Source organism: Ochlerotatus camptorhynchus, unplaced genomic scaffold (genome assembly GCF_037179485.1).
Source record: "Ochlerotatus camptorhynchus isolate MF236.1 unplaced genomic scaffold, CSIRO-AGI_Acam_v1.1 ptg000108l, whole genome shotgun sequence".
Lineage (NCBI taxonomy): Eukaryota > Metazoa > Arthropoda > Insecta > Diptera > Culicidae > Ochlerotatus > Ochlerotatus camptorhynchus.
The window spans coordinates 1,118,454-1,144,735 of NW_027040598.1; the positions used below are offsets into that span (position 1 = coordinate 1,118,454).

General features: G+C 39.1%; 3 protein-coding genes across 3 annotated transcripts; 2 read left to right on the forward strand and 1 right to left on the reverse strand.

The window, feature by feature from the left end:
- Positions 1-958: 958 nt before the first annotated feature.
- LOC135699399 (uncharacterized) lies at positions 959-8,948 on the forward strand. The gene is made up of 3 exons (XM_065219652.1): positions 959-1,124; positions 1,181-2,237; positions 8,726-8,948. The coding sequence occupies exons 1-2, from the start codon at positions 1,077-1,079 to the stop codon at positions 2,156-2,158; spliced, it is 1,026 nt and encodes a 341-aa protein (XP_065075724.1). The 5' UTR covers positions 959-1,076; the 3' UTR covers positions 2,159-2,237; positions 8,726-8,948.
- An 89-nt stretch (positions 8,949-9,037) lies between these two features.
- Positions 9,038-12,047, reverse strand: LOC135699443 (zinc finger protein 708-like). Its single transcript, XM_065219708.1, has 3 exons — positions 11,696-12,047; positions 10,085-11,614; positions 9,038-10,028 (listed from the first exon to the last, which is right to left on the reverse strand). The coding sequence occupies exons 1-3, from the start codon at positions 11,999-12,001 to the stop codon at positions 9,162-9,164; spliced, it is 2,703 nt and encodes a 900-aa protein (XP_065075780.1). The 5' UTR covers positions 12,002-12,047; the 3' UTR covers positions 9,038-9,161.
- Positions 12,048-22,807: 10,760 nt separating this feature from the next.
- EMC3 (ER membrane protein complex subunit 3) lies at positions 22,808-24,177 on the forward strand. The gene is made up of 3 exons (XM_065219653.1): positions 22,808-23,058; positions 23,134-23,543; positions 23,605-24,177. The coding sequence occupies exons 1-3, from the start codon at positions 22,910-22,912 to the stop codon at positions 23,838-23,840; spliced, it is 795 nt and encodes a 264-aa protein (XP_065075725.1). The 5' UTR covers positions 22,808-22,909; the 3' UTR covers positions 23,841-24,177.
- The last annotated feature ends 2,105 nt before the right edge of the window (positions 24,178-26,282 follow it).

A 26,282-nucleotide genomic window follows, 5' to 3' on the forward strand; every position in this document is an offset into this window, starting at 1 on the left:
TGATGTTAGTTCTAGACTAATATTCGAATAAGTCGGACATTTTTCATGTAATGTCGAATTATCTTGCGAATTATCGTTTATTTTTTTTTATCCGTAGAATATTTCTCGATGAACATTTCAAATGGTCCTATCTGCTTTGATCGATTCTCTTCATCGACTTTCTCTTTCGTTAATAACTCAGGCTCTGAACCATTTGGTGGATTATTTTAACTTTTGGTTAAAATTTGACAGATGGAAAGTTATCGATTAACCCTGCTATCCGAGCGTGGTTACTTTTGACAGACAAGAAGTTAAATTTTGACAACCTTGGGTCGAAAACCGGTCGATCGACAGCACGGGGATTTTCGAACATAGAAAATAACTTTCGAAATGTCACTTTTAACCACGAGTTAAATTTAACTCGGCAAATGGTTCACAGCCTCAGTTGCAAAACCTTTCCCTGTTGTATTTGACGTTTTGGACGCTAGATAAGAACCTCCTTTATCAAACTATGTGGTAGAATTAGCGCGAAATCTGTTTGCATAGCAGTGGTTATGAAAAGAGAAAGTCGATGAAGAGAATCGATCAAAGCAGATAGGACCATTTGAAATGTTCATCGAGATTTGGGTATTTTTACAAATTCCTAATTGCCTCATTTTTTTTTAAATAATGAGAAATGATGAATTTTTGTTCAGATATTTTCGATTCACTAATCGAGAGCAGTAAATAATTTATTATTGTTATATATTATAATTAATTATTGTGAATTGAAACTGATTAATAAACGAATTTGCTATGAGTAAAACTTGTATGGTAAAAAAAAAGAGAGTGAGTCAACTTGACTCAGTCTCTGAGTTACTTTCGATAGGCGTGCAATAGTACGCAGCCATAAGAGCCGACCTCGGAGTAAACAAAATATTTAATATTAAAAATTATTTTTATGGCGGTGCAAGCCTCAAAACATTAACAAAGACTCATTACTACCCTTACTATCTCATTATTATAAAATAACATTAAATTATTGAATTTCATTGTACGATCATGGTTTATGTTACGTCTTAAATTAGGTTAAATTATTAAATAATCGCATTGTCAGAATGTTTATCAACAGTTCAGCACAGCAAAAGGCAATCGAATATTGTTTGGTAAATGAGTGCAATATTCTAGTTCTTGTCTCTTTTAAATTCGACATCCTCTGCAGAATCGTCCGCCAAATCCACGCCAGTACTACGGCAAGAATTCCATTCCCAAAAGACCTTTACCCCGTCCAATACGGCCAAATAGGCGGATTCAAAGTGATCCACCCGATTCCACCACACTAGCCATGCCAGCAGCTGCCAATGAGGAGACAACCATGCGGATCAAGGTGGAAATCGATGAGCTGTATACGCTGGACTCATCACCGACTCAAGACGAGACAAAAACAGAACTGAATCATGGTAATAACCATACGTTGGAATGGATTACAGTTAAGCTGGATGAATGGAATACGAAGGAAACGACTTGTGTGGAAATAACGGACAACAAGCGACAAATCAAAACCGAACCGGAACCTGATGAATCATTTTCTCCGGTAAGCACAGGACAGGAAATTCGAGACTACACGACATCTGTGATCAAACATGAACCTTTGGATGTAGTGGATAATGAAGAGCAGATTTCAGGACTAACAAAAAGTTCATTATCGGTATTAAAAAAACGTCTAAAACCGAGAAGAAAACATACCTGTATCCCCAGTCCGACTTATCATGCAAAGATTTTTAAAAAGTTCATTTTGAAAAAAGTATGCAAAGGATACAGAACAGTGTCAACAAAGCTACTAAATGGCAATTATGATCGGCGCACATACCAATGCCAAGTTTGTCCAATGCGACACGATAACCGTTCGGCGATGATGGAACACGTAGCAACGCATAATCTGATTCAACAAAGAAGACACTACCGGTGCGAATTGCTACCTCCTCCGTATTATGAACTATTAGGGTGCCGTTTATGTCCCCGGGTAAAATCCGATAAACGCAAACAGCTAAAGGAGCACCTTTTGAGTGAACATTCCGAAAAGCTACACAAGCTAGGCAGTGCAATGAAACTCATTAGTTTCAAGTGCTCAATTTGTAAGAAACGATTGATTCCAGTTGCCACGGAGGAAAACCCCACGGGTGATGACCATGATCATTAAGCAAATAATTTAGACTTGAAGCGGTTTATAGGCAGTTTGATTATTTTGTATCAATAAAGCAAGTTGTGTGCCTTGCGAGGTGAATTTTTTTTTTTTTTTTTTTTTTTTTAATAATTCGTTTATTTTTCCAGGCTCATTTGCTGTAGCTTTGCGGAGCCGATATTCATTGTTTAGATAACAAAATTACTTAAAACTAACGTTAGTAAAGCGGGGGCCGATTACTCGCGGCTATCTCGAGGTTAGGGGTAACAAATTGTAACAAATGGATGGCAGGGTAGGGATTGTGAACACAAGGTTTGGAGAGCAATGTGCTCTTGATCTCGAACTAGGCGACACTCTGATGAAAAAGACAAACATGGGGGTACACCGATGGGTAGCTAACAACTTGGGAAAACACAAGATGACACTAACTTCTAAATCCTCAAATCTATCCGTTTCAAAAACACATAAATTAAATTCAAATAGTCAAGGTCTCGGGTCGCCAAGACATCTCTAACGGGTATCGCGGGTTGTTTTCCTCGGGCCCTGAGGGATGTGGATAACTCAGATCTGGCAACACGGTGTAAGGTACACGACCAAACAACATGCTCGATATCGTGATAACCACTGCCACACGCACATAAATTGCTGCCTGAGAGCCCAATTCGATAGAAGTGCGAGTCTAACGAGCAGTGATTGGACATAAGCCTTGATATAACGCGTATAAAGTCGCGGCTCATGTCCAACCCTTTGAACCATGGTTTGTTCGACACCTGTGGGAGAATAGAATGTAACCATCTTCCCAATTCACCATCATTCCATTTTTGTTGCCAACTGATGAGGACTTGCTGACGAGCAATGGAGAAAAATTCGTTGAAGGCGATTTGTCGCTCAAAAATATCGCCTTCCATAGCGCCCACCTTAGCCAATGAGTCCGCTTTCTCATTACCCGGAATTGAGCAATGAGATGGGACCCAAGCTAAGGTGATAGTATAGGAGCAGTTAGATAAAGCACTCAGTTTAGATCGTATTTCAGGCAGGAAATACGAGGAGTGCTTCATCGGCCTCATTGAACGAATAGCCTCCAATGAGCTAAGACTATCCGTAAAAATGAAATAATGGTCAGAAGGTAGTGAGGCAATTCGCTCTACTGCGTAAAATATAGCTGCGAGTTCCGCAACGTATACGGAGCATGGTTTCTGCAGTTTATAGGAGGCGCTATGAAATTGATTAAATACACCAAATCCAGTGGAAGCATTTATGGTTGACCCATCTGTGAAAAATCTTTTATCGTTACTTACATGGTGGTACTTGATTGCAAAAATTGAGGGAACAACCATCGACCGATGGTGATCTGGTATTCCATGGATTTCTTGCATCATGGTCAGATCAAAATTTACAGAGGAACTATAGAAGGCTTGGAAGCAATCACGATTGGAGATTAATGAAGAAGGACCAACCTCCAGCGTCATGTACTCATAGTACAAACTCATGAATCTTGTTTGAGGATTTTGGTCGAGCAGCTTCTCAAAGTGTTCTATTACCAAAGGATTCAATACTTCACAACGGATAAGGAACCGGAAAGACAGCTCAGCGAAACGATCTGTCAGTGGGAGAACACCCGCGAGTACTTCGAGGCTCATCGTATGCGTCGAGTGCATACAGCCAAGCGCGATTCGGAGGCAACGGTATTGAACTCGTTGCAGCTTCAAGATATGTGTTTTCGCTGCGGATTGAAAGCAGAAGCTACCGTACTCTAGAACCGACAAGATGGTTGTTCGATACAACCTGATAAGATCTTCCGGGTGTGCTCCCCACCAAGTTCCGGTAATTGTACGAAGAAAATTGATTCTTTGTTGGCATTTTTGTTTTAGATACGCAATATGTTTTCCCCATGTGCATTTGGAATCGAACCAGACACCTAAATACTTGAAAGATATACTTTGAGTGATTGTTCTACCCTTTAGTTGCAGCTGTAACTGTGCAGGATGATGCTTCCTAGAAAAAACAACCAACTCAGTTTTCTCCGGAGAGAATTCGATACCCAGCTTCATAGCCCAAGTAGACAAATTGTCTAAGGTATCTTGCAATGGTCCTTGCAGGTCCGGTGCACTTGGCCCTATAACGGACACAACGCCGTCATCTGCAAGCTGCCTTAGCGAGCAATTTTCATCAAGACAACCATCAATGTCTTTAACGTAAAAATTATAAAGAAGGGGGCTTAAACATGAGCCCTGGGGGAGACCCATGTAACTAATTCGTGAAGTTGTTGAGTTTCCATGAGAAAAGCTCATATATTTCTCAGACAACAAGTTGCTCAAATAGTTGTTCATAATTGGTGAAAGCCCACTATCGTGGAGTTTATCCGAAAGGACATCGATACAAACAGAATCAAAAGCCCCCTTAATGTCCAAGAAAACTGAACCCATTTGCTGTTTTTGCGCATAGGCCAGTTGAATTTCAGTTGAAAGCAACGCAAGACAGTCGCTCGTTCCTTTGCCTCTCCGAAATCCAAATTGCGTATCTGAAAGTAAACCATTCGACTCGACCCATTTGTCTAGACGAAAAAGAATCATTTTCTCCAACAATTTCCGTATACAGGACAGCATCGCGATGGGACGGTACGAGTTATAATCCGACGCGGGTTTACCGGGTTTTCGAATGGCGATAACTCTTACTTGCCTCCAATCATCCGGAACAATGTTGTGCTCCAGAAATTGATTGAATAAGTTCAACAAGCGTCTCTTCGCGACGTCTGGGAGATTTTTGAGCAAGTTGAACTTGATTCTATCCATTCCTGGAGCTGAGTTGTTACATGAGAGGAGAGCAAGTGAGAATTCCACCATCGAAAACGGAGAATCTATTTCGTTACTACCCGACGGACTATCACGAACGTTGGTTTGAACCGACACCGAATCCGGGCAAACTTTCCGCGCGAAGCTGAATATCCAACTGTCTGAGTACTCCTTGTCTTCGTTGACCGGTGATGACGCGTTGCGCATTCTCCTGCCGACATTCCAGAGTGTTCTCATGGAAGTCTCTCTCGACAAACCATCGACGAACCGACGCCAGTAACCGCGTTTTTTGGCTTTAATCAAGCTCTTAAAAGTTTTCTCGAGGTCGGTGTACCGCTCGAAATCCTCGACCTTACCGTGTTTGCGGAAACGTTTAAACGCGGCGGACTTCTCGCTGTTCGCGTCGGTGCAATCCTTATCCCACCACGGAGTGAGAGGTCGTTTGCGAACGAAAACACCCGGAACGCGTTTCGTCTGTGCTTGAAGAGCGCAGTCAACGATAAGTCGCGATAAAAAGGAGTACTCATCCAGCGGAGGGAGTATCTCAACCGAATCAGTACCACCGAGAACCGCGGACGCAAATTTTTGCCAGTCGATGTTTTTCGTGAGGTCGTACGCGATGTCAACCGAGCGAGTGGAAGATGAACCATTGGTAATAGAAATTTTGATTGGCAAGTGGTCACTACCGTAGGGATCTTGAATTACTTTCCACGAGCAATCCAACGATAGTGAACTCGAACTGAGGGAGAGGTCTAATCTACTTTTTCTTGCTGGAGGTTTGGCCACTCGTGTTACTTCCCCAGTGTTTAGAATTGTCATATTGAAGTTATCGCAAAGGTCGTATATCAGGGTTGAGCGGTTGTCATCGTACAGTTCCCCCCAGCCTGTACCGTGGGAGTTAAAATCTCCTAATATCAACCGAGGCTCAGATAAAGCTGAGCAGATATCTGAGAGACCTTGGCGAGAAATCGCAGTTCTTGGAGGAAGATATACTGAGGCAATACTGAGGCTTTTACCTCGAATATTTACCTGACATGCGACAACTTCAATGCCTGTCACGGAAGGCAGATCGATTCTATGAAAGGAATGGAGCTTATGAATCCCGAGAAGCACCCCTCCATACGAATCTGCTCGATCAAGGCGAATAATGTTAAAATCGTGGAAAGGGAGATCGGTGTCTGAAGAAAGCCATGTTTCACAAAGAGCAAATGCATCACAAAGTGAGTTGTGAACTAAAAATTTGAATGTGTCAAGTTTCGGTATAAGACTTCTACAGTTCCACTGAAGAACAGAGATCATATCCCCGACCTCATTCGGAAAATTATCCATCAAAAGATATGATCGATGCAAGGAAGGACCACCTAGAAGCTAGTTGCTTCAAAAGAGTTTTCACGAATGGAAGCACTAAATTAATAATGTTCCGAGTTGAGTCAGAGACGTTGAATATATTGAAGATGCTCTCCACAATTTCAGAAAACGTGAACATGGCATCATGTTCTTGCTGATTATTCAGCTGTTTTTCTGGCTGAAAAACTGGGATATCTGGGGTTTTAGATGATCCCGGAAGTGGCGGAAAGTCCTTGTTAAAATTACAAGATTTAAATCCCGGTGGTGGGGGTTTCGGTACATTTCCGCTACCTCTTAAATTTGTCAAGGTAGGTTGGTAGTCCATACGAGAGGTCTTACGCGGATTTTGAGTGACGTTTTTTTTTAATCGCTTTCTCGTGTTGCCTTTAAAGACAAAAGGACTACCTTCACCAACCTCTGAGTCAGAGCCCTGATCATCATCTGGCAAAATGGAGTATGTGTTTTTGGTTTTTGGGGTGGTTTGGGAAGATGAAGCGGTGTTTTTTAAGAGTTCTGCAAGTGACCTCTTGGAGCGAGCTTGCAAAGACCGCTTAAGTTTTTCTCCCTGCTGTTTGTACTTCGGGCAATCAACCAAAGCATGCAGAGTATCCTTGCAGTAAACACATTTTGGGGTAGCCCGGCAAGGACCATCTGCATGCAGCTCGCCGCATTGATCGCAGCTCGGTTTGTTGGAGCAGAAGTCAGCGGTGTGACCAAGTTGCTTGCATTTTGAGCAGTTCATTACCCGCGGTACAAACAAGCGTACAGGCAGTCGAACCTTCCCAATTACGACGTAGTCAGGTAGCGCCGATCCTGAAAAGGTCACACGGAACGAGTCTGACAGAGAGTACGTTTTTTTCGTGCCAATGAGAGACACTGATTGCATTTGGATGCAATCCAGAATCTTCACTTTCGGAAGGGCACGGTTTTTAAAAATACCGAAGGATTCGGCATGAAGGAAATCTTCGCAAGTTAGACTCGCTTCGGTGACCACTCCTTCGATTTCTACGTCGCAACTGGGGATGTAGACTCGATATTCCATCGTAAAAAGCTCATAGGCAACAATCCGGTTTGCCTGTTTCAGGTCATCAACGGTAACGCGCAGTTTGTTTGGCGTCACCTTAAATATATCGGTTACGGCCGAAAAATGTTTTGTCAGATCCTTCGAAATCCGAGAAATATTCAAAGGTTTTTGTTTGGGCCGGAAAAAAACAACCCACGGACCTTTTGAGCCACTTGGGTAAGCTTTATGGCGGGGGGTCGCAGAAATTTTTAAGGGAACGGTTGGAGTAGGGGGAACAGGTGGACGAGGGGGCGATGGTGGAGAAGGGGGGGCAGGGGGTGCAGGAGGCTGTTGTTTAGACATCACCTTTGGGTAAGCTCCAGTGCCCGTTTTGGGGTCCGAAGTAGAGTCCCCTGAGGTATCCATTTTCTCTTCAGTGAGAAGCAGATTTTCGAATGATGGAGATTCAACAGACTCATCATCGGAGATATCTGCTAGCGAAATACCCCCGCCATCATTTGTATCATCCATTGCGGGGTCTTAAGTACCACCGCAACAGATTTCGACATAAACAAAAAGAAAAAAAAAAAAATGCGTAAGGAAAACAAAAAAAAAATAAATAAAATAAAATAATAATAAAAAAAAATATATATAAGAAAAAAAAACTAACCCAGAAATATACGGTAAAATAATACTTAATCCAACAAAGCAAAAAAAAAAAAATGCCAGGAAAGTTAATCAACACTATAGGGAGATTAATCAGACTGCAAAAAAAAAACAGTAAGTGAAAAAAAAAAGAAAAAAAAAATGAAAACTTTTTCAGGAAAAACAAAAAGGTGTCAGAAAAGTTAATCAACACTATAAGGAGATTAATCAGTAAAAATTAATAGCAAAAAAAAAACCAAAGTGAAAAAGAAAAAAAAGGAAAACTTTTTCAGGAAAAAACAAAAAGGTGTCAGAAAAGTTAATCAACGCTGTATGGAGATTAATCAGGTTGCGGAGAACGGAAGATAACCGTTTGTTACTTAACTCTCCACACAAGCGCACGGAGTGTGGCTGATGACGATGATCTACTGATGTGAGGATGGTGGTGATGATCGTTCTATTGTTGCCCTCGAGTGTTTTCAACAAAGCACCGGGTGGCTAGCCGGCAGGTGAACTCGATGACCTTGATGTTGCAGTGGCGTGATGCGATGAAATTTGTTGGCTAAAGATGAACAGCTCATCTGCCGGACTCGGCCGGAAATGACTGCTTCCTTTCTCGAACGGTTGTGCGGCAAATGCAATTCCGCGATGCTCACTACACTTGTGTATACTATAACACCACTCAGTGTGAAAGCGGATTGAAAAAAAACCTCAATAGGGAAAAAAACTAGTACTGATAACGGAGTGCAAGCAACACTAGACCGAAACAATCGAACGTTCGATGCGGAATGTCCAGAGGTGAATTTCGCGAAAACTTCGTAGAGATGTTTTTAAATTGCAATATGGAAACTGTTGAAGCATAAGCCAAGGGCACTGCATTTTTGTCGAAAATGAGTTATACGTATTGGAACCGATTGTCAAGCACCATCACACGAAAAATTTCCTAATGTAGCGTAAAATACCAAAACTATGTTGTCCCGTCCATAAGAGCCCATTGGGAAAAAAATCTCCAACAGGGGTGTTCCCAGCTTGCTGTTTTAACGAATGGGACAACTATGCTGATAGAGGCAGGGCAGGTGTCATCTAAAAAAGTATTACTATGTAGATGCATTGGATTATCACAGTAGATATTTACAGTACTAATTATTCTGGAAATAGAGGGTAAAGAAGAGCTACCACCACCAACTGAAGTTTGAATAGTTACCTGGGAGCGGGGAATGCTCCTTTACCTTCATCATGAACAGTTGACAGTTTCACTGGTCACCGTGCGATCTATCGCCTTCTTGGCTTCCGGTTGCTTTCGCATATTCCTTTTTGGAGGTTCCAAATGATGAAATCGTATCCAGTGGTTCCGCAGTCCAGCTTTCTGTTTAAATTTCTGATCCTCGCACATATCACACTTGAAGCTGTACTCCGTCCCATGGATGTACGAGTGCGTCCTCAGATGACTATCTTTTGTAAACTCCATGCAACACACGTTGCAACTGTAAATCTTGATCGTTTTTCCTATCAGCGGATTGTTCGGATGCTTCTTTGCCTGATGGATTTTCAACTCGGACTTTTTGTAGTAAATCTTATCACAAACGATGCACTTCACCTCTCGATCTACCGAGTGGATTGCCATGTGCTTCTTCAGCAGAGCCTTTTCGCTGAATTCTCGTTCGCAGAGCTCACACCGAATGTAATTGTCTCTATTGTGGAGTCGTTTGTGCACCCGTAGGCTACTGGCAAAGCGGAAGTTCTTATCGCAAATAGTGCACGTAAACACTGCCTGCCTGTGGATAGCCTTGTGGGCATGCAGAGCAGTGGAATGAGTGAATGTTGCCGGGCATTTATCACATTTGAACGGCCTTTCCTCCTCGTGCCGCAGCAGGTGGTGCCTTAGATCCACGCTGTACTTGTACTGTTTGCCACAGAGCGGACAAATATGCCGTTCCTGGCGATGTTCCATTCGTTTGTGGTTCTCGAGGAGGGACTGGAAGATGAACGCTTTTGGGCAACCGTCGCACTTGAACCGTTGGTATTCTTCATGCTGACCACGGTGGACGGTTAGGGAGTGTGTGGTTTTGTAGGATTTTCCACATATCTCGCAAATCACCGGCTGAAAGAGGAAATATTACGAATTATCCGAATTGAAAAGAGGATCATCGAAATTACCCCAGTTTTGGCCTTTATATATGGCTTCGCATCCGGATGGGAGGATTTTTTGTGTTCCCTAAGGGCTACTTGTCCCTTGAAGACGTCACCGCAAAACCGACAAGTTATATCCCGTTTTCGGTAGATTTTTTTGCGAGGGCCTACGCCATCGTACTTCCGTCTTCGTCTTCGTTTCGTTTTAGTTTCCTCGGTTGGGGTATCATCATCGTCCGAAAACTCTGGTGATTTCATCAGGCGATCGTTATCAGCTGCCTTCTTTATCTTGGTAAGGCCTAATTTTGGCAGCCTTCCAGGTTGTCGAGAAACAAGTATCTGTAAAACAACATCCAATTGATGGCGGTTTAACACATCGAAAAAGCTACTCACCGCCAACGGCACTTCTTCGTCTTCACTGTCCGACACATTATCCTCTTTCTCCTCCAGTCTGCTTTCTGTTGGGTCTTCCTTTGGTGCCGAAGTATCCTCCTCTTGATAAATTTCCACTTTGACAAACTCTGCGGGTTTGAAAGAAGAAACAACTTCTGTGTCGACTTTAACTTCTACCTTCGATTCACAATCGACTTCTTCTGAGATATTTTGTTTGAAAGTCTGGGTCTCATTCTCACCATGAGTAATGTAGACTTGGTTGTCTAATTGTTCCATTTTTGGAGACACTAAGCCAACGTTTGCACACCAAGCTGGTGCTGACGGTAGGTCAGATTGCACTGTGGTGGATTCAAAAGGTTCCATTGCGTGCTGACTCGTTTCTGCAGATGACAATGCAGGATACTCCACTGTGGCCAAACCAGCCTGAACCTTGCAGTCTTCCGGTTTGGCTTTCTTCCTGGGCAGCTGTTCCAGACCCATCTCTTTCCAGTGATCCCTTCGATTATGATTGTTCAAAAACTCAGTCTTATTAAAACTGTAGCAGCACATATCACACTGATAAACGCGCCCTCGGAGTTTACTATGCGCCTGCAGTTCTTCCTCCGACTTAAACGACCGATTGCAATAGTTACATTTTTTATTAAACTCATGAATGTGTCGGTGGGTCATTAGAGCGTGCATCGTGTTGAATACCTTTCCACAAACCGCGCAGATACGCTTGTCATGGTTCTCCAGATGAATCTTCAAACTTCTTCGCATCTTGTAGCTTTGACCGCAGATCTGGCAAACGTACGACTTCTCCGTTGCGTGAACGTCCCGAATATGCTGCTTGGCTTGTGCCGGCGTGGGAAAGATCGATTGGCACTGGGGGCACTTCGTACCTATCCCGGTGTGCTTAAAGACATGACCGTCCAGTAAAGCCTGAACTCGGAAGCTATCTGGACAGTGTGGACACTTGAAGGGTTTTTCTCCAGTGTGTAGCCTGCGATGCACATTAAGTTGAGTTTTCTGCACAAAACGCTTGTGGCAGTACTCACACTCGAATTCCCTAATTCCATAATGGGATCGTTCGTGGATTATAAAATTGCAACGATGTCTGAAGAACTTCCCACAAATATCACAAGTTATATTGCATTTCGTTTCGTCTTTGGGTCGACCTGGTTTCTGGAATTGATGATTAAATAGAACGAGGATCATAACTGTTGACTTAGGAAGGATATACAGAACATTGTATGACGTACAAACCTTCTTCTCCCCCGAGGGTTTTACCGGCTTCCGAGGTCGACCTCTTTTTCGAACATCTTCTTTCTGTTTTGGCTCATTATCCGAGTTCCAAAATTCTACCTTCTCTCGATTGGAGTTGTTCTGTGCCGAAACACTTTGTCGAGATTTCCGCGGCTGGTTATGAACCTCGTTCTGCTTCTCCAGTTTGTCTTGCTGGTCATTAGCTCTGTGCAGCGAACTATCTTTAACTGGATCGACATTCGTTTTCACCTTGTTTGATTCACTTACAATAAACACTTTAGATTTTGTTGCTCGATTTTTGGACATTGTAAATTACATGCATGTAATTTACTTTAGCACAAGGTACTTTAGCCTTTACTCAAAAAAATGTTGTAGCTACATTGTTGCTGCAGCAGTAGAAAAGTAGCTTGCAACTGTTGCATCGTCTAAATTGTTTTGTAAACAAACGATCATGCATATGGCTGCGTCTGCACGGAAAAAGGGATTTCACCATTTATGAATAAACTTTAAGGACAAGGTTGACAGAAACCAAATATACTGTATGCAGTTCAATCCCACACTCAAAAAGTATTGAAATCTAAATAGTATAAAAGTTACGCTAAATAGCAACTCTCCGTACCGACCCAAATGTTGGTATAAAGGGAGAGAATGCAAACTTAGTATAAAAATGGTTTATGCGTGCCATAGTATAAAATCGAAGCATACTCACAATGCATAGATACGGTTTATTCAAGAGAATGTATTTTTCGCTTCTTTATTTCATTTATGGTAAATATTATTGTTTTCAAATGAAAATAAAAATTGTCTCAGGAAGCTTTTTTCATTAGTTTATTTTTTATTAATAATATTTAAAAAAATACTTACAATTTCGATGCTGCCCAGCAGATTACAGGCGCAGTAGAAATCCGCTGGGACAAAGCCCTTCACCAGCACGAAGCTTCGAAGGGAATCCAGATGTTCTTATTCCTGTCATTTTAGTAAACACTGATCGAATTCCACTCCGTTATTCGGACTTAGTATAATTTTGACGAAAATTTTAATCGAACCAATGTATAAATTTTGAAAAACCGTAAAATGCATAAAACTTAATCTATATTCGTTTTGTAATAATTTTTAGTGCAGGAAATTACCATACTCTAACCAGTAATCAAATCGTATAATTGACTATTAGCTGTACACTGAAACAAGGACCATAGTTAGGAATACTATTTTGCAGAAAACACTTATTTTCAATATAACCACGCTTATTACCGTTAAATCTACTATGAATTCAGTATAGTTGAGTATGAATGTTAACAAAATTACCACGATTCTCGCAAAAATACTATGCTTGCTCAAATGCATAGTAATGTTGATAGACATTATAGTAAAATTAAATGAAATTGTTTTCTGCAAAAATCTATTGGTGAAGGTATTCAATTTAAACCAGAAATATAGCATTTTTACCAATGGATTTTGTTTCAGTGTAGTTGAGATTTTCTGCTGATAAGTCTGGATTAACAATAGAAAAGGGCCCATCAGCATTTGTAAACAAACCGTTCCGTTCCGTTCCCTTGCGACTGTAGACACAAACCATTTTCTTCCACTATTTTCAATCACATTTGTAGTTAAATCCGAGGGGCGATTCACTTGTGTATTTTCGATTCAGGCCAACGTATTGATGAACGCCCGCATAAGCGCGAACCATAAATTGACCTTACCGAAAATGGTTAAAAATTATTTATAATCCCTGCTAAACTTCAACTGAAATGGTTATGGAACTTTACATGAACGTTTAATGATAAAGTTTTAACCTTACACACAAAATTCTGATATCCTCTTCCAGCAAAATAGTTTGCTGAAGAAGGTCCAGCAAAATAATATTAACTGAAATATCAGCAAACATATTTGTTATTGCTGAACACACAGTTTATCAGAGCAAAAATCAACTGTCAAAAGAACTTGTAATTTTTCGTATTAGCTGCATGGTCTATCAATAGAGAAGGCGGACAAAGTATTCAGAGTTTGTGATGTTGGATAATAGTTTCTCTTTCGTAACTACTACGGTAAGATTATTTTTAGGCGAAGACATATTATCCTTAATGACACCACCTTTATTCACAGGTTGTTAAGAATCTTCGACCATATGATCTTGGAAGATTTGTAAACAAGACAAGGCTTATGGAGATGACTACATGTTTTTAAATGTTGTGGATTAGTTTAACATTAAAAAGTGAAAGATAGATAAATTTTCCTAATGTTTTTTTTTTTTAATAATTTGACTACTCAAATACAAAGAAACTTCCTGAAAAAAACACTGTTTAATCAATGCTGAATTTTCAGCAAAATGTCATGGATCTTCTTAGATAAAAACTGCTGAATTTTCAGCAAACTCTTGTCAAAAACCATTTGCTGGATTGTCAGCAACATTTACTTTGCTGGATGGATTGCTGGTTTTCCAGCTCGGCAAAATCCAGCAAAATTTTGCTGGTTTCCAGCGAAATAAAAATAGTGTGTAAGTATTATAGTTTTTTGGAAGTGGACCTTACAAATAATGGGTTGTTAAGAACCATTACCATTCAAAATTCTTGTTTTATCCATACATTTTCGGAAAGAAAACTATACTAAAACCTTTTAACTTATGGTTTGAGAACATTAATGGTAATGGTTATGGTAACCAGTAAGGTCCATGAATGGTTTTGTAACATCGATCAACTTTACGTGGAATATATCGCGAATTGGTTGCCTGTAAATTACTGATTACCAATTCACGATATATTTCACGTAAAGTTGAGTGATAATACAAAACCATTAATGGACCTTACTGACTACCATAACCATAACCATTAATGTTCTCAAACCATAAGTAAAAACGTTCTAATATAGTTCTCTTTCCGAAAATGTATGGAGAAAACAAGAATTTGGAATGTTAATGGTTCTTAACAACCCATTATTTGTAAGGTCCGCTTCCAAAAAACCATAACACATAAGGTTAAAACTTTATCACACAAACGTTCATGTAAAGTTCCATAACCATTTCAGTTGAAGTTTAGCAGGGATTATAAATAATTTATAACCATTATCGGTAAGGTCATGTGATGGTTCCCGTTTATGCGGGCGTATTGAAGTATTTTTTATCGAATAAACGTGTATTTTGTGTAATAAGGTATTTTTTGTATTTTTTTTAATATATGTATTTTTTGTGTATTAGAAAAATAAAAGTGTATTTTTATGCATTAATGTATTGGAAATCAGTTATAAGTGTATTCTGTCATTTCAGTGTTTATGTTTACCACTCAAACCGAGGATCAAACGGATCAAACTCACAATGTTGACGTTTTGTTTGACAAATGCACAACACACGCTAACCACAGACAAACAGACATAACACTCGCAAGTTGTTCATCGAACAAGCATTTAACGGTCAATTTAGAAGTATCGTAGTTGGTAGTACCGCCACCTGTGGCGGGCATAGTCAATTCCCTTGCGTTTGACGTTTACACACTACCGCCATCTGTTCAGCGTACTACCAACAATCAATACGAAACTAACGATTTTAAATTGACTCACCACTTTAGTAGCCTATTGGTCCCAAGCAAACGATTAACGTACCCTATTCTAGTTGAAATTCTATTACTACACTATGTTTGTTTTGATTCGCTATGAAAGTTTGACAGATAACATCAGGGGTGTGTGGATTCATGCAGAACATGCAGGGGTGAGTGAAATAGCTTGGGACCGTTGTTCTGGTACTGAGTGAGCCAAAAATAATAATGATTTTCTTCGGGACCCAGTGGTCTTAGAGTTACCTCTATGGTACTACCCACCACAGTGTACTCAACAGATGGCGGTAATGTTTTAGCGACGATGTTTTACAGTGGGAAATATCAAATGTGTTATGTCTGTTTGTCTGTGCGCTAACTTTAAATACCCACTGATGAGTAGAATTTCACCCATTTTAAAGAAAATAGGCTTAACTCATTAACTCATTAGGAACTGTTTATTAACTACGTAGACAGTTTTTTGGGTTTCCTCGCCCTCCCCCCTTATAACCCTGCGTAGACAATTAATTATATGATTTGAGTAGTAGCTATACTGAAGATCCGCGAGATGTCGCTCCTTCAGTGGTAGGAAAATCATTTTTGCAGTATGGAGAATATCAGAAAATCCACGATTTGTGACTAAACATGCTTTCACAGAAAGAAATAAATAAACGAGTGTTTACCTTATCACCAAAGTAATGTACTCGTGCAATTTTTGTGCATCTAATACTGCCCATAAAGACGATAATGAATAAAAACTGAAAATTTTCATGCATTTCCAAATGGTTTCCTACCATTCCCATACATTCGAAAGTGACTGGCCCTCTGGATGTGGATGATGTCAAAAACAACAAAACATGATTAATTGTCCAGAGAAAATTTTTAAAATTTGTATGGGCCACGGATAATTGCCATCCCCCCTAAATTGTCTACGTAGTTTATTAACAGCCCCTTACCTCGCTCATTACGCATTAATAAGCATCCCTAATAAAATTGTTATGGTTATTTTGCTTAACGACGTGTTCTGGGTATCTTCCAAACCATTAGTGGAAAAGTTCAATTATTTGGGTTATCGTTCGTTTATGGTTATTTTTTATTAGGGATCTGTTACGCATTAATGAATAATCGTTACTTATTTGTAGCTCACAACTACTCAAAATGTTTTTTTTATTTAATAAATGATTTAAGGCACTTTTCTTAAAAATGGGTGAAATTCTACTCATTAATGCATTGTTTTGTGATTCGAGCTCGGATTAAAATTCAAAATAATAAATTTACGCATTTTGTTCGAATTTAGCATTTTGACTGTACATATTTTCGATTTTTTCGTCCGAATGACGAATTATCGTGTATTTTTATTATTCGTCGAATATTTTTGTATTTTTTTTTCCGAATTTTGTATTTTTTTGCATTTTTTTGAGTAATGACGAGTAATGATGAATTTTTGTGTATTTTTTCATAAACGTATCTTCGATTCATTCTCGAGAGCAGTGAATTGCCCTCGGTTAAATCATAGAGAAGACCAGAAGGTCCCGAAGAAACGAGCTCAACTTTTTGGCTCAGCTCTGGTACTAACTTCGGTCCCAAGCTAATCGATTCACCCCTCGAAATATAGGAAAATCCACTAACCCCTCATTTTATTTGTCAAACTTTCATAGCGAATCAAAACAAACATAGTGTAGTACTGGAATTTATACTAGAATGGGATACGTTAGTCGATTTGCTTGGGACCAATAGACTAGTCAAGTAGTGAGCCAATTTAAAATCGTTAGTTTCGTATTGATTGTTGGTAGTACTAAGAAATACTCAGAGGGAGAGATAGGCGGAGAAAATAAAATACAATTCGACAGCAGGGATTTGTTGCTAAATTATCTTGCAACCCTTGCTAGAAGCTAGCATTTCAAATGACTTGTGTTTTTGATTCGATTCACGTCCAAAATAATAATTGATTGCATCGCAATATTTTGCACATTTCTTGGTGCCAACCAACGAAGATCAATTCTTGATAGAGCTGGAATTAGGGCGTAACAGCTTTTGTAAACAATGACTTCTCTCGATGATTTCTCGAAACTCAAGTCACCCCCACACCAACCAACATAACCAACGGGAAGGAGAAGTCTTCCCTACCCGATGGTGACGTTGATTTGAGTGGGCGAGCCTTTGATTTCTAGAAATCATCGAGAGAAACCATTGTTTACAAAAGCTGTTACGCCCTAATTCCAGTTCTATCTAGAATTAATCAATAGAGTTAGAATATTGTTTCTGATTTCAAAAACTAGTTGAATTTGAGAAGCACACAAAACATAAAGGTGATTGAATTTCTGTTCGATTGCAATACTCTCAAATGTATTCTAGTAAGAATAGGAAATCCTCGGAAAAATTCTAATGAGAATGTTCGATTGGCTCATGGTGGGTATATAAATGGTGATACAGCTTTGTCACTATCCAGCTGTTTGTATGAATAAATGTATTATTCACTGTGCTTTTTGACACTAACTGGAGGGCGTATGGTGTTCTATTTTCTTCTGCTCCTGGGAGAGGGAAAGAGAAGGTTCAAAATCCAAACCTCCAGATAGCACAGTGAAGGATACATTTATTCATACAAACAGGCCGCCATTACCGAGCATGGAAAGCTGGATATAGGCGAGGAGGTCGCAGGGGGGAAAAATGCGTTTTAGAGCAAATTGTAAACAAACTCGGTCGCTGTCCCATACAAAAATCCAACATGGCTGAATCACGAATTTGACACATTAGAACACCTATATGTAGCCACCTTGGATTGGTTCAGATTTTGACAGTTCATTTGGCTCAAAACATTCTCTCCGCCCATCTCTCCCTCTGAGTATTTCTAGTAGTATTGTCGCGCTTATGTTAAATTCTCATTTGGTGACGGTCGAAGCGCGCCGCTCATAGCGCTCTGCAACTCCGCCCGTAAGGAATATACACAAGTGTGTAACTTTGATAGTATTTTATGGCAGCGGTTTGAGGAGCGAATCCTGGATAAAGAGCCGCCGTGTGTTAAATCAATGGGCGCAGTCGTACGGCCATAAACAGAAAACAGATGGTATAACCGGTATAACCCCATTTTGAGAAATTATCCTGCGACACACAATAATAATTTTTTTTAAGGATCAACTCCGTCCTTTTTTAAATATTTCACATTTCAGGCATAACATTTAATAACGGTGCAAAAGCATTTGTAAACAAACTTTCTGAGACCCTTTACATTTGTAAAAAAAAACACCATTTTTTCCGCTTCAATTTTTTTCTGAGGTGCAGTCCGCAAATCAAGCTAAATAATCACGTATCAAATATCAATTCCGAATAATTGTGAATTTTTTAAGGTAAGCCTTTGGTTTGGAACTTTCAGTTTGTATCTATTAACTTTATTCGATTTTTTCAGACGAAAATATTGTTTCAACCACATATTGTATTGTACAGGGTTTTATCCAGCTTTCCATGCTCGGTAATGGCGGCCTGTTTGTTTGAATAAATGTATGCTAAACTGTTCTATCTGGAGGTTTAGATTTTGTCCCCTCTCTTTCCCTCTCCCAGGAACAGAAGAAAATGGAACAACATAGGGGAATTTACGTATTCTCGGCAACATAAGCAGCAACCTTCTTTCTATAGGCTTTCTCTCTATGGAACGCACACATTTACAAAGCTCCAATCTTCTCTAGTGAGAGCGAGTATTGTCGGCAACCAGTTTTTCTTCGGCAACGGTTCCATTTGAACTGCATGTAAATCTGCTGTTCTATTATCGGCAACTCGAAATCAGCTACAATTTGTAGTGCGTGTGTTTCATTTCAAGAAAACCCTGCCAGATTGCTTTTTCTCAGTGGTAAAAATATAGTCAAATTGAAGCTGAAAGCATAAAGAATCGTTTGAATGCAATCAGCGAAGTGTTTTCGTAAGAAAATCCAGTGAAAATAGTGTTTAAATTTGAGTTGCCGAAAATAGTCTGTCATGCCGAAGCCGTCATTTCCCCTATGTTCTCCAGTTAGTGTCAAAAATTACAGTGAAGGATACATATATTCATACTAACAGGCCGCCAGGAAAGCTGGATAAAACTTCAGTCGCGTATTTCAGCCTTATTGTGCAAAAAGGGCCCTTATCGGGCTATTAGAAAGGTTTTGCAACTGATAGATTACCGTCACGAATAAATATACAAATTACAAAATCGGGCTGGATTTACTTGGAATCCTTCTCTACACTCATAAAATTCGACACATTTTCATTGGCAAATTTACACGTAAAATTCCACATGATTTTAATGTGTCCACACATAAACAGAATCCACTGAGAAGTATACATGAAATTTATGAGTCAAATGAATACACGAAACGAAAATTAATTATTTTATTCATGTGTTTCACTTATACATTTTTGCCAAAACATCAGCCTTATACTTTCCATAAGACAAACCACATAGGACCTCCGTGCAATTCAAATGGAGAGTCATTTCACACGAGGTGACAATTGTCACCTCACCGGTGATAGAGAGTCACGTGACTCGCAGAATAAGGGAGATAATTTAGGTACAAATCCCTGCTGCCGAATTGTATTTTGTTTTCTTCGCCCATCTCTCCCTATGAGTATTTCTAATACCAGGCAATAAACAAATCTTGCGTTCAGAATTATATGGGCCTAACTGCGATGATTGATTTCTTCCTATTACTACCCACAACATTTCCGAAATTTGACCAATACAGTATAGTCGCAGTTAGGCCCTTATGATTCTGAAAGCTAGAAATAAATCTTGTACACTAAAGAATAAAAGAAAAATTATATTTCACAACTGATATCAATTTGGATCTAAAATTTGTCCTCAATTGCTTTATTTGAAAATAATTTACAACCACACAATAATTCGAGTTTACCGGATATCGCTCAACCTTCCTCCGCGATGCCGTTGGTCTCGTCGATGCGGCTTTTGTTTTTCATCAGGAAATTTGCTAAATATTGCACCGGATCCTGGGGTCGATCCTTGGCCAGTGCTTTGAGACCCTGCAGCAGGATGGGATTCACCGTTTGGTCCAGGTACTGACGAGTGGGAAGCGATTGCAGATCCCGTCCGGAGGGTTTACGCCCGTTGTCGTTGGTGGATTTGTTCTCTTTTTCCATCATTTGGGTTTTCTGTGTTCGCTTGGGAGCTGACGGGATTTGCTAAACTAGAGGCAATGAAATATGACGAATTTTTATATGACTGTGTAAAGAAACTTTTAATACCCTGGACAGACTATGGCTTATATCATGTAATATAGGCTGTCTTGCAATGAGCACTCATACATAGGATTTCCAGTGAAAACTAGATGTATGAGTGCTCATTGCAAGCTAGCCTATATTACATGATATAAGCCATAGTCTGTCCGGGGTATAAGGGTACAAATCTAGCTTTCTGAATTATAAGGGCCAAACTGCGATTCTCTTCGCATAACAGCAGGGTTGCTTCCACTCACTTGCTATAAAATATGTTTTTCGGAATTATAAATTCACTCAGAGTTAGCGCTCGCAAGTCGTAAAATCGGTGATTGTGACTATCTGAAAGCGAATTTGACTGGTTTTATGTGCCAAACACTTGCCTTTCAACCTCTTTTTGTATCTAACAAGTACAAAATATCATTATATCATCTAATGATTCAAAAATTTAGAAAATCATTTTTTTTTTAGCAAGTGAGTGGAAGCAACTCTGCATAACAGCGCATAACCATAGTTCAGTGAAACAACTTCCCAAATTATTACAAAGGAGTGTTGTAGTGAAACGTTGCATCATCAAATCCAGCCGAGTTATTAACAAAAGAAAAAAATCAATCGTCGCAGTTAGACCCTTATGAATCTGAACGCTAGACGCTTTTATTTGTATAGTTTGTTCACTCAAAGATAAATTAAATCAAAAAAGCTTAAAAAGTATCCCGCATAAACGCGAACCATCACATGACCTTACCGATAATGGTTATAAATTGTTTATAATCCCTGCTAAACTTCAACTGAAATGGTTATGGAACTTTACATGAACGTTTGTGTGATAAAGTTTTAACCTTATGTATTATGGTTTTTTGGAAGCGGACCTTACAAATAATGGGTTGTTAAGAACCATTACCATTCCAAATTCTTGTTTTCTCCATACATTATCGGAAAGAGAACTATATTAGAACGTTTTTACTTATGGTTTGAGAACATTAATGGTTATGGTTATGGTAGTCAGTAAGGTCCATTAATGGTTTTGTATTATCGCTCAACTTTACGTGAAATATATCGCGAATTGGTTGCCTGTAAATTACTGATTACCAATTCGATATATTTCACGTAAATTGTATGTGGAATATATCGCGAATTGGTTGCCTGTAAATTACTGATTACCAATTCACGATATATTCCACATAAAGTTGATCGATGTTACAAAACCATTCATGGACCTTACTGGTTACCATAACCATTACCATTAATGTTCTCAAACCATAAGTTAAAAGGTTTTAGTATAGTTTTCTTTCCGAAAATGTATGGAGAAAACAAGAATTTTGAATGGTAATGGTTCTTAACAACCCATTATTTGTAAGGTCCACTTCCAAAAAACTATAATACTTAAGGTTAAAACTTTATCATTAAACGTTCATGTAAAGTTCCATAACCATTTCAGTTGAAGTTTAGCAGGGATTATAAACAATTTATAACCTTTTTAGGTAAGGTCAATTTATGGTTCGCGCTTATGCGGGATGCAGTTTCCCGCTTCACCTTATTGAGTCCGAGCCGTGATTACTTCGGCAGTAGTCATGCATGATTAAATTCGAAATAATCTTTCCAGTATTAAATTTTATTCTTTTTCAATACTGATATATAATCAAAAAAGATTAAAATTCAATCAAAAATTATTAAAATAGAATAAAAAATGATTCAAATTAATTAAAAAAAAGATAATCTACAATCTAATCAACCATGATTAAACTAGGATTAATATCAGATGCTTATTTTTTAGAAAGAGAGGATTAATTTTTAATCATTCGATGTGATTAAACTGAGTTTAATGTCTAATTAATTAAATTTCAAGCAAAATGGGAATAGTTCAATTTATCAGTGTTGAAATGTTAAATATTATTTAAAAAATAGGAAGACGGAGTTGATCCTTTAAAATATATATATTTTTTAATAAGTTTCAAAGCGTTCTGGCATCCCTGCCACTGCATTGGTTTACCAATACAAGACTCCCGATACGGCATTACAATTTCAGAATCGGATAACAAGCTTAGTTTACAAGTTGTCCATCTTAAAATTACAGCTTATTGTTCATTAAAACGTATGATTTCCAATAACTATTCAACTAATGCAACTACAGCCACTGTTTAATAGAATAAAGTTAAACTTACACGGACCGAGTTCCTTCTAACGACCAGCTGCGTACTTTATTTACACTTCTGAGTTCTGACGGACGAGAACGACGCGATCGAAAAACCGTGACAAACCGAACTTTGACGTTTGATTCATCGAAAATATGGCTTCGGTCTTATCAATGACCTGGAATGGATGAAATTATACTAGACTGACTTTTTTCCACTGGCAATCAGAGATCTGCCAAAAATTATTTTTCAATCAGGCCACTTGCACGGGGATCGTGGTGAATCGAAATATTTTTCAATTTTTATCGTGAAATCCATCTGTTTTATCGAAATAGTTCTTTGACGGATAGTGCATTCGTGCCATGGCAGAGTTACTAATCGATCCGAACATCCGGGGATGGGTGTTTCTGCCGATTGTGGTTATCACATTCCTGGTTGGTATCATTCGTCATTATTTTTCGATATTGATTAGCTCCCAGAAGAAAGTCGAGCTCACGCAGATTCAGGACAGGTAATTGACGAAGCGTTCTCATAGAATAATAATTATTGGAAAATGATTTATGACCTTCGTTGTGATGTTTTCCAGCCAAGCCATGATCCGCGCCCGACTGCTCCGGGAAAACGGTAAATATCTCACCCCGCAGTCGTTCGCCATGAGACGGCACTACTTCAACAACGAGGAGACGGGTTACTTCAAAACACAGAAACGGGCTCCGCCTAGTCCAAACTCCACGGCAATGCTGTCGGATCTGGTCAAGGGTAACTTCATCAATGTGCTCCCGATGATCGTCATCGGTGGATGGATCAACTGGATGTTCTCCGGCTTCGTCACGACGAAGGTTCCCTTCCCGTTGACCTTGCGCTTTAAGCCGATGTTGCAGCGGGGAGTCGAACTGGCTTCACTGGATGCCGCCTGGGTATCGTCCGCATCGTGGTATTTCCTGAACGTGTTCGGGTTGAGAAGCATCTACACGTTGGTTCTGGGAGAGAACAATGGTAAGTTTCGCAATAATGGTTCATAGGAACAACGCTTATAATTTTCCCCTCACTTATCCAGCCGCCGATCAGACGCAAACCATGCAGGATCAGATGTCCGGGGCAGCGGTGGCCATGCCACAGGATCCGAAAGCAGCTTTCAAGGCGGAATGGGAAGCGCTGGAGATTACCGAGTACCAAAATGCACTAACCAATATTGAAACGGAAATGCTGATGGCAGCCAGCAGCGGATCTTTGCCGCTGGAAGCGTCCAGTGCCGCCTACCATAGTAGGGAAGAAGGTGCACTTAAAAACTAGGATCACTCGCACGCATTTATCTCGTAGTTTAATCCAGAAAGAAAATTGTTGTTTTATTCTATAGCGAAGGTTAAAGATTCGTCACACGCAAATGTTTTGTGGTAAATAGCCGTATCAAAGTGTTGCACTTGGTGGGAAAATCGTGAAATCAAAGATAAATAATGAGTATCATCATCGTATTTATTTTTAAATATATTGCATTTCATTTGGTTGGGACTATTAGGCAACAAGATACCGATTGTAAACGGGATCAATAGAGTTTAGTTAGTCGAATGGGAGACTATAATATTGTTTACGATAGCTCAATAAAACGACGAAATAAATCCTTTAAATTCAATGTGATTTGTTGGTTTGTCTCAAAAGATGACAAAAGCAGAAAGCTGGATTTAGTGCATAGAAATTTAGACAAAAGAATCTGAATTGAATCAATTTTTATAACCGCTCATATTCTTATTTTCGTTCGGACCGTATTGACCAAACAAAAAAAAAACACATTTTTTTGTATGGAAAATACGGTTCGAACGAAAACGAGAATTTGGGTGAACATGTCTTCTCACATCATTCGACTCGCGGAAGAACCCCTCTGCTTCAATAGTCTTGAGTAGTCTAAATTTAGGCATATTGGGTGCTTTTCCGTATAGGTGCTTTTGATGACGCCTATCGATATGCAACCTTTTAACCACTCACCATAAAAAGTTTCGATGACAGCAAGAACAAAAATAATTAAGGGTGGGTGAGCCAGTAGTGGACGGAACTAGACCGATTAATATTGACATCGTTTATAATTTTTTAATAAATAAATTTCATTTATTAAAAATTTAATAGATGATGTACGTATACGGCGAATGAGAACGACCCAAATTTGAGCTTAGTTAGCTCATAAATCAGTGCAGGATCTCAGCGATGAGTAATTTTGCTTTATGTTTTCCCAGGGTTTTCCAGGAAAAAAAAATCACGAATATGAGAAAAGTAAAGATTAGATTCACTCAGTCTATTGGTATTGCGTGTGGTAGGATAATTTCTCAAAATGGGATTATACCATCTGTTTTCTGTTTATGGCCGTACGACTGTGCCCATTGTTTTAACGGCGGCTTTTTATCCAGGATTCACTCCTCAAACCACTGCCATAAAATACTACCTAAGTTACACACCTGTGTATAATCCTTATGGGCGGGGTTGCGTTGCACCGCGTCTCTGAGCGGCGCGCTTTGACCGTCACAAATGAGAATTTAAAATAAGCGCAACTAGGGTTACGGTATGTAATGTGGGTCTAGTCCTTTCATTCGGCCTATCACGCAAATAAATAATTAATTAAGGAATATTACACAAAAAATAAGGAAAATATTGATCACTGATGATTGATAAATGTGTACCACACACAAATCAATTTATATCACAACATTTCAATACATTTTCAGCTCTCGTAAGTAATAAAACTGGTTGAGAATATCACTCTGTTCGGAGTTTTTAGCCGCCATGACTTCTAAGGTTAAGATGGGAAGGTTGCACTGACGATCATCAAATGGCCTGATTATGGCATTTATTGAATGGAATTACCTGATAATACACACTAGACGTAAAACTCACAGTTACTGTTTGAATATTTTATGTTTATTTTAATTGTTTAACAACGTTTTCACAAGTAAATCATGGACCCAACTTTAGGGACACATTTCTTTTCTATGTTCCTAACTTTGGCCCATGAAATTCATTTGACAGCATATAGTAATAAGAGTAACGTCAACAATGTGGTTTGCATTTGGATGATAAGGAACGAACAGGAAGGGAGATTTTTTCTGCCAAATCTGTATAATGAACATCACAATGTTTTGATTTAGATATTCTGCGGTCGAAAGACGATAAGCGAAATTTTTAATTTTTAATTTTTAACTTGAGTGATTTAATGTAGTTTTCGTAAAATTTTCTCTAAGAAATGTTTTGAGGAATGAAGAGTATTAAGTTAACAGTGATAGTGATAAAAAAAAAAATACATAAGAAAACGTTACCAAGAGCGTTTTTTTTGAGAATCAAACAGGATAGGACGAAGTTGCATCCATAAATAGACCCAATTTGGGGACAATAGACCGATATTACATACATTTCCCTGGTGAGTTTTTGTCTTAAAAAAAGTAAGTTTTTCAACTTTTTGCGGTTCCTGATAGCAAACGACATGATAAGCATATCTAAGCATACCATTTAGCAGTAGAATATCGTTTGCAGGTAAATTAATTGATGAGTTATGATTAAAAACGTAATCTATGGCTGCATATTAGACCGAGGTTAGGGACGTATACCCTATATGAACTAGCCCGTGGCTAAAAATCTTCTAAATAAAGATAAAAAAACTGAATCATTAAAAACTTTAAAAACTCCTGGAACCTCTGCAACTCTAGCAAATGTTTAAATTCTTGGCAATGTCAAAAAATTCCGATACTCTATTTT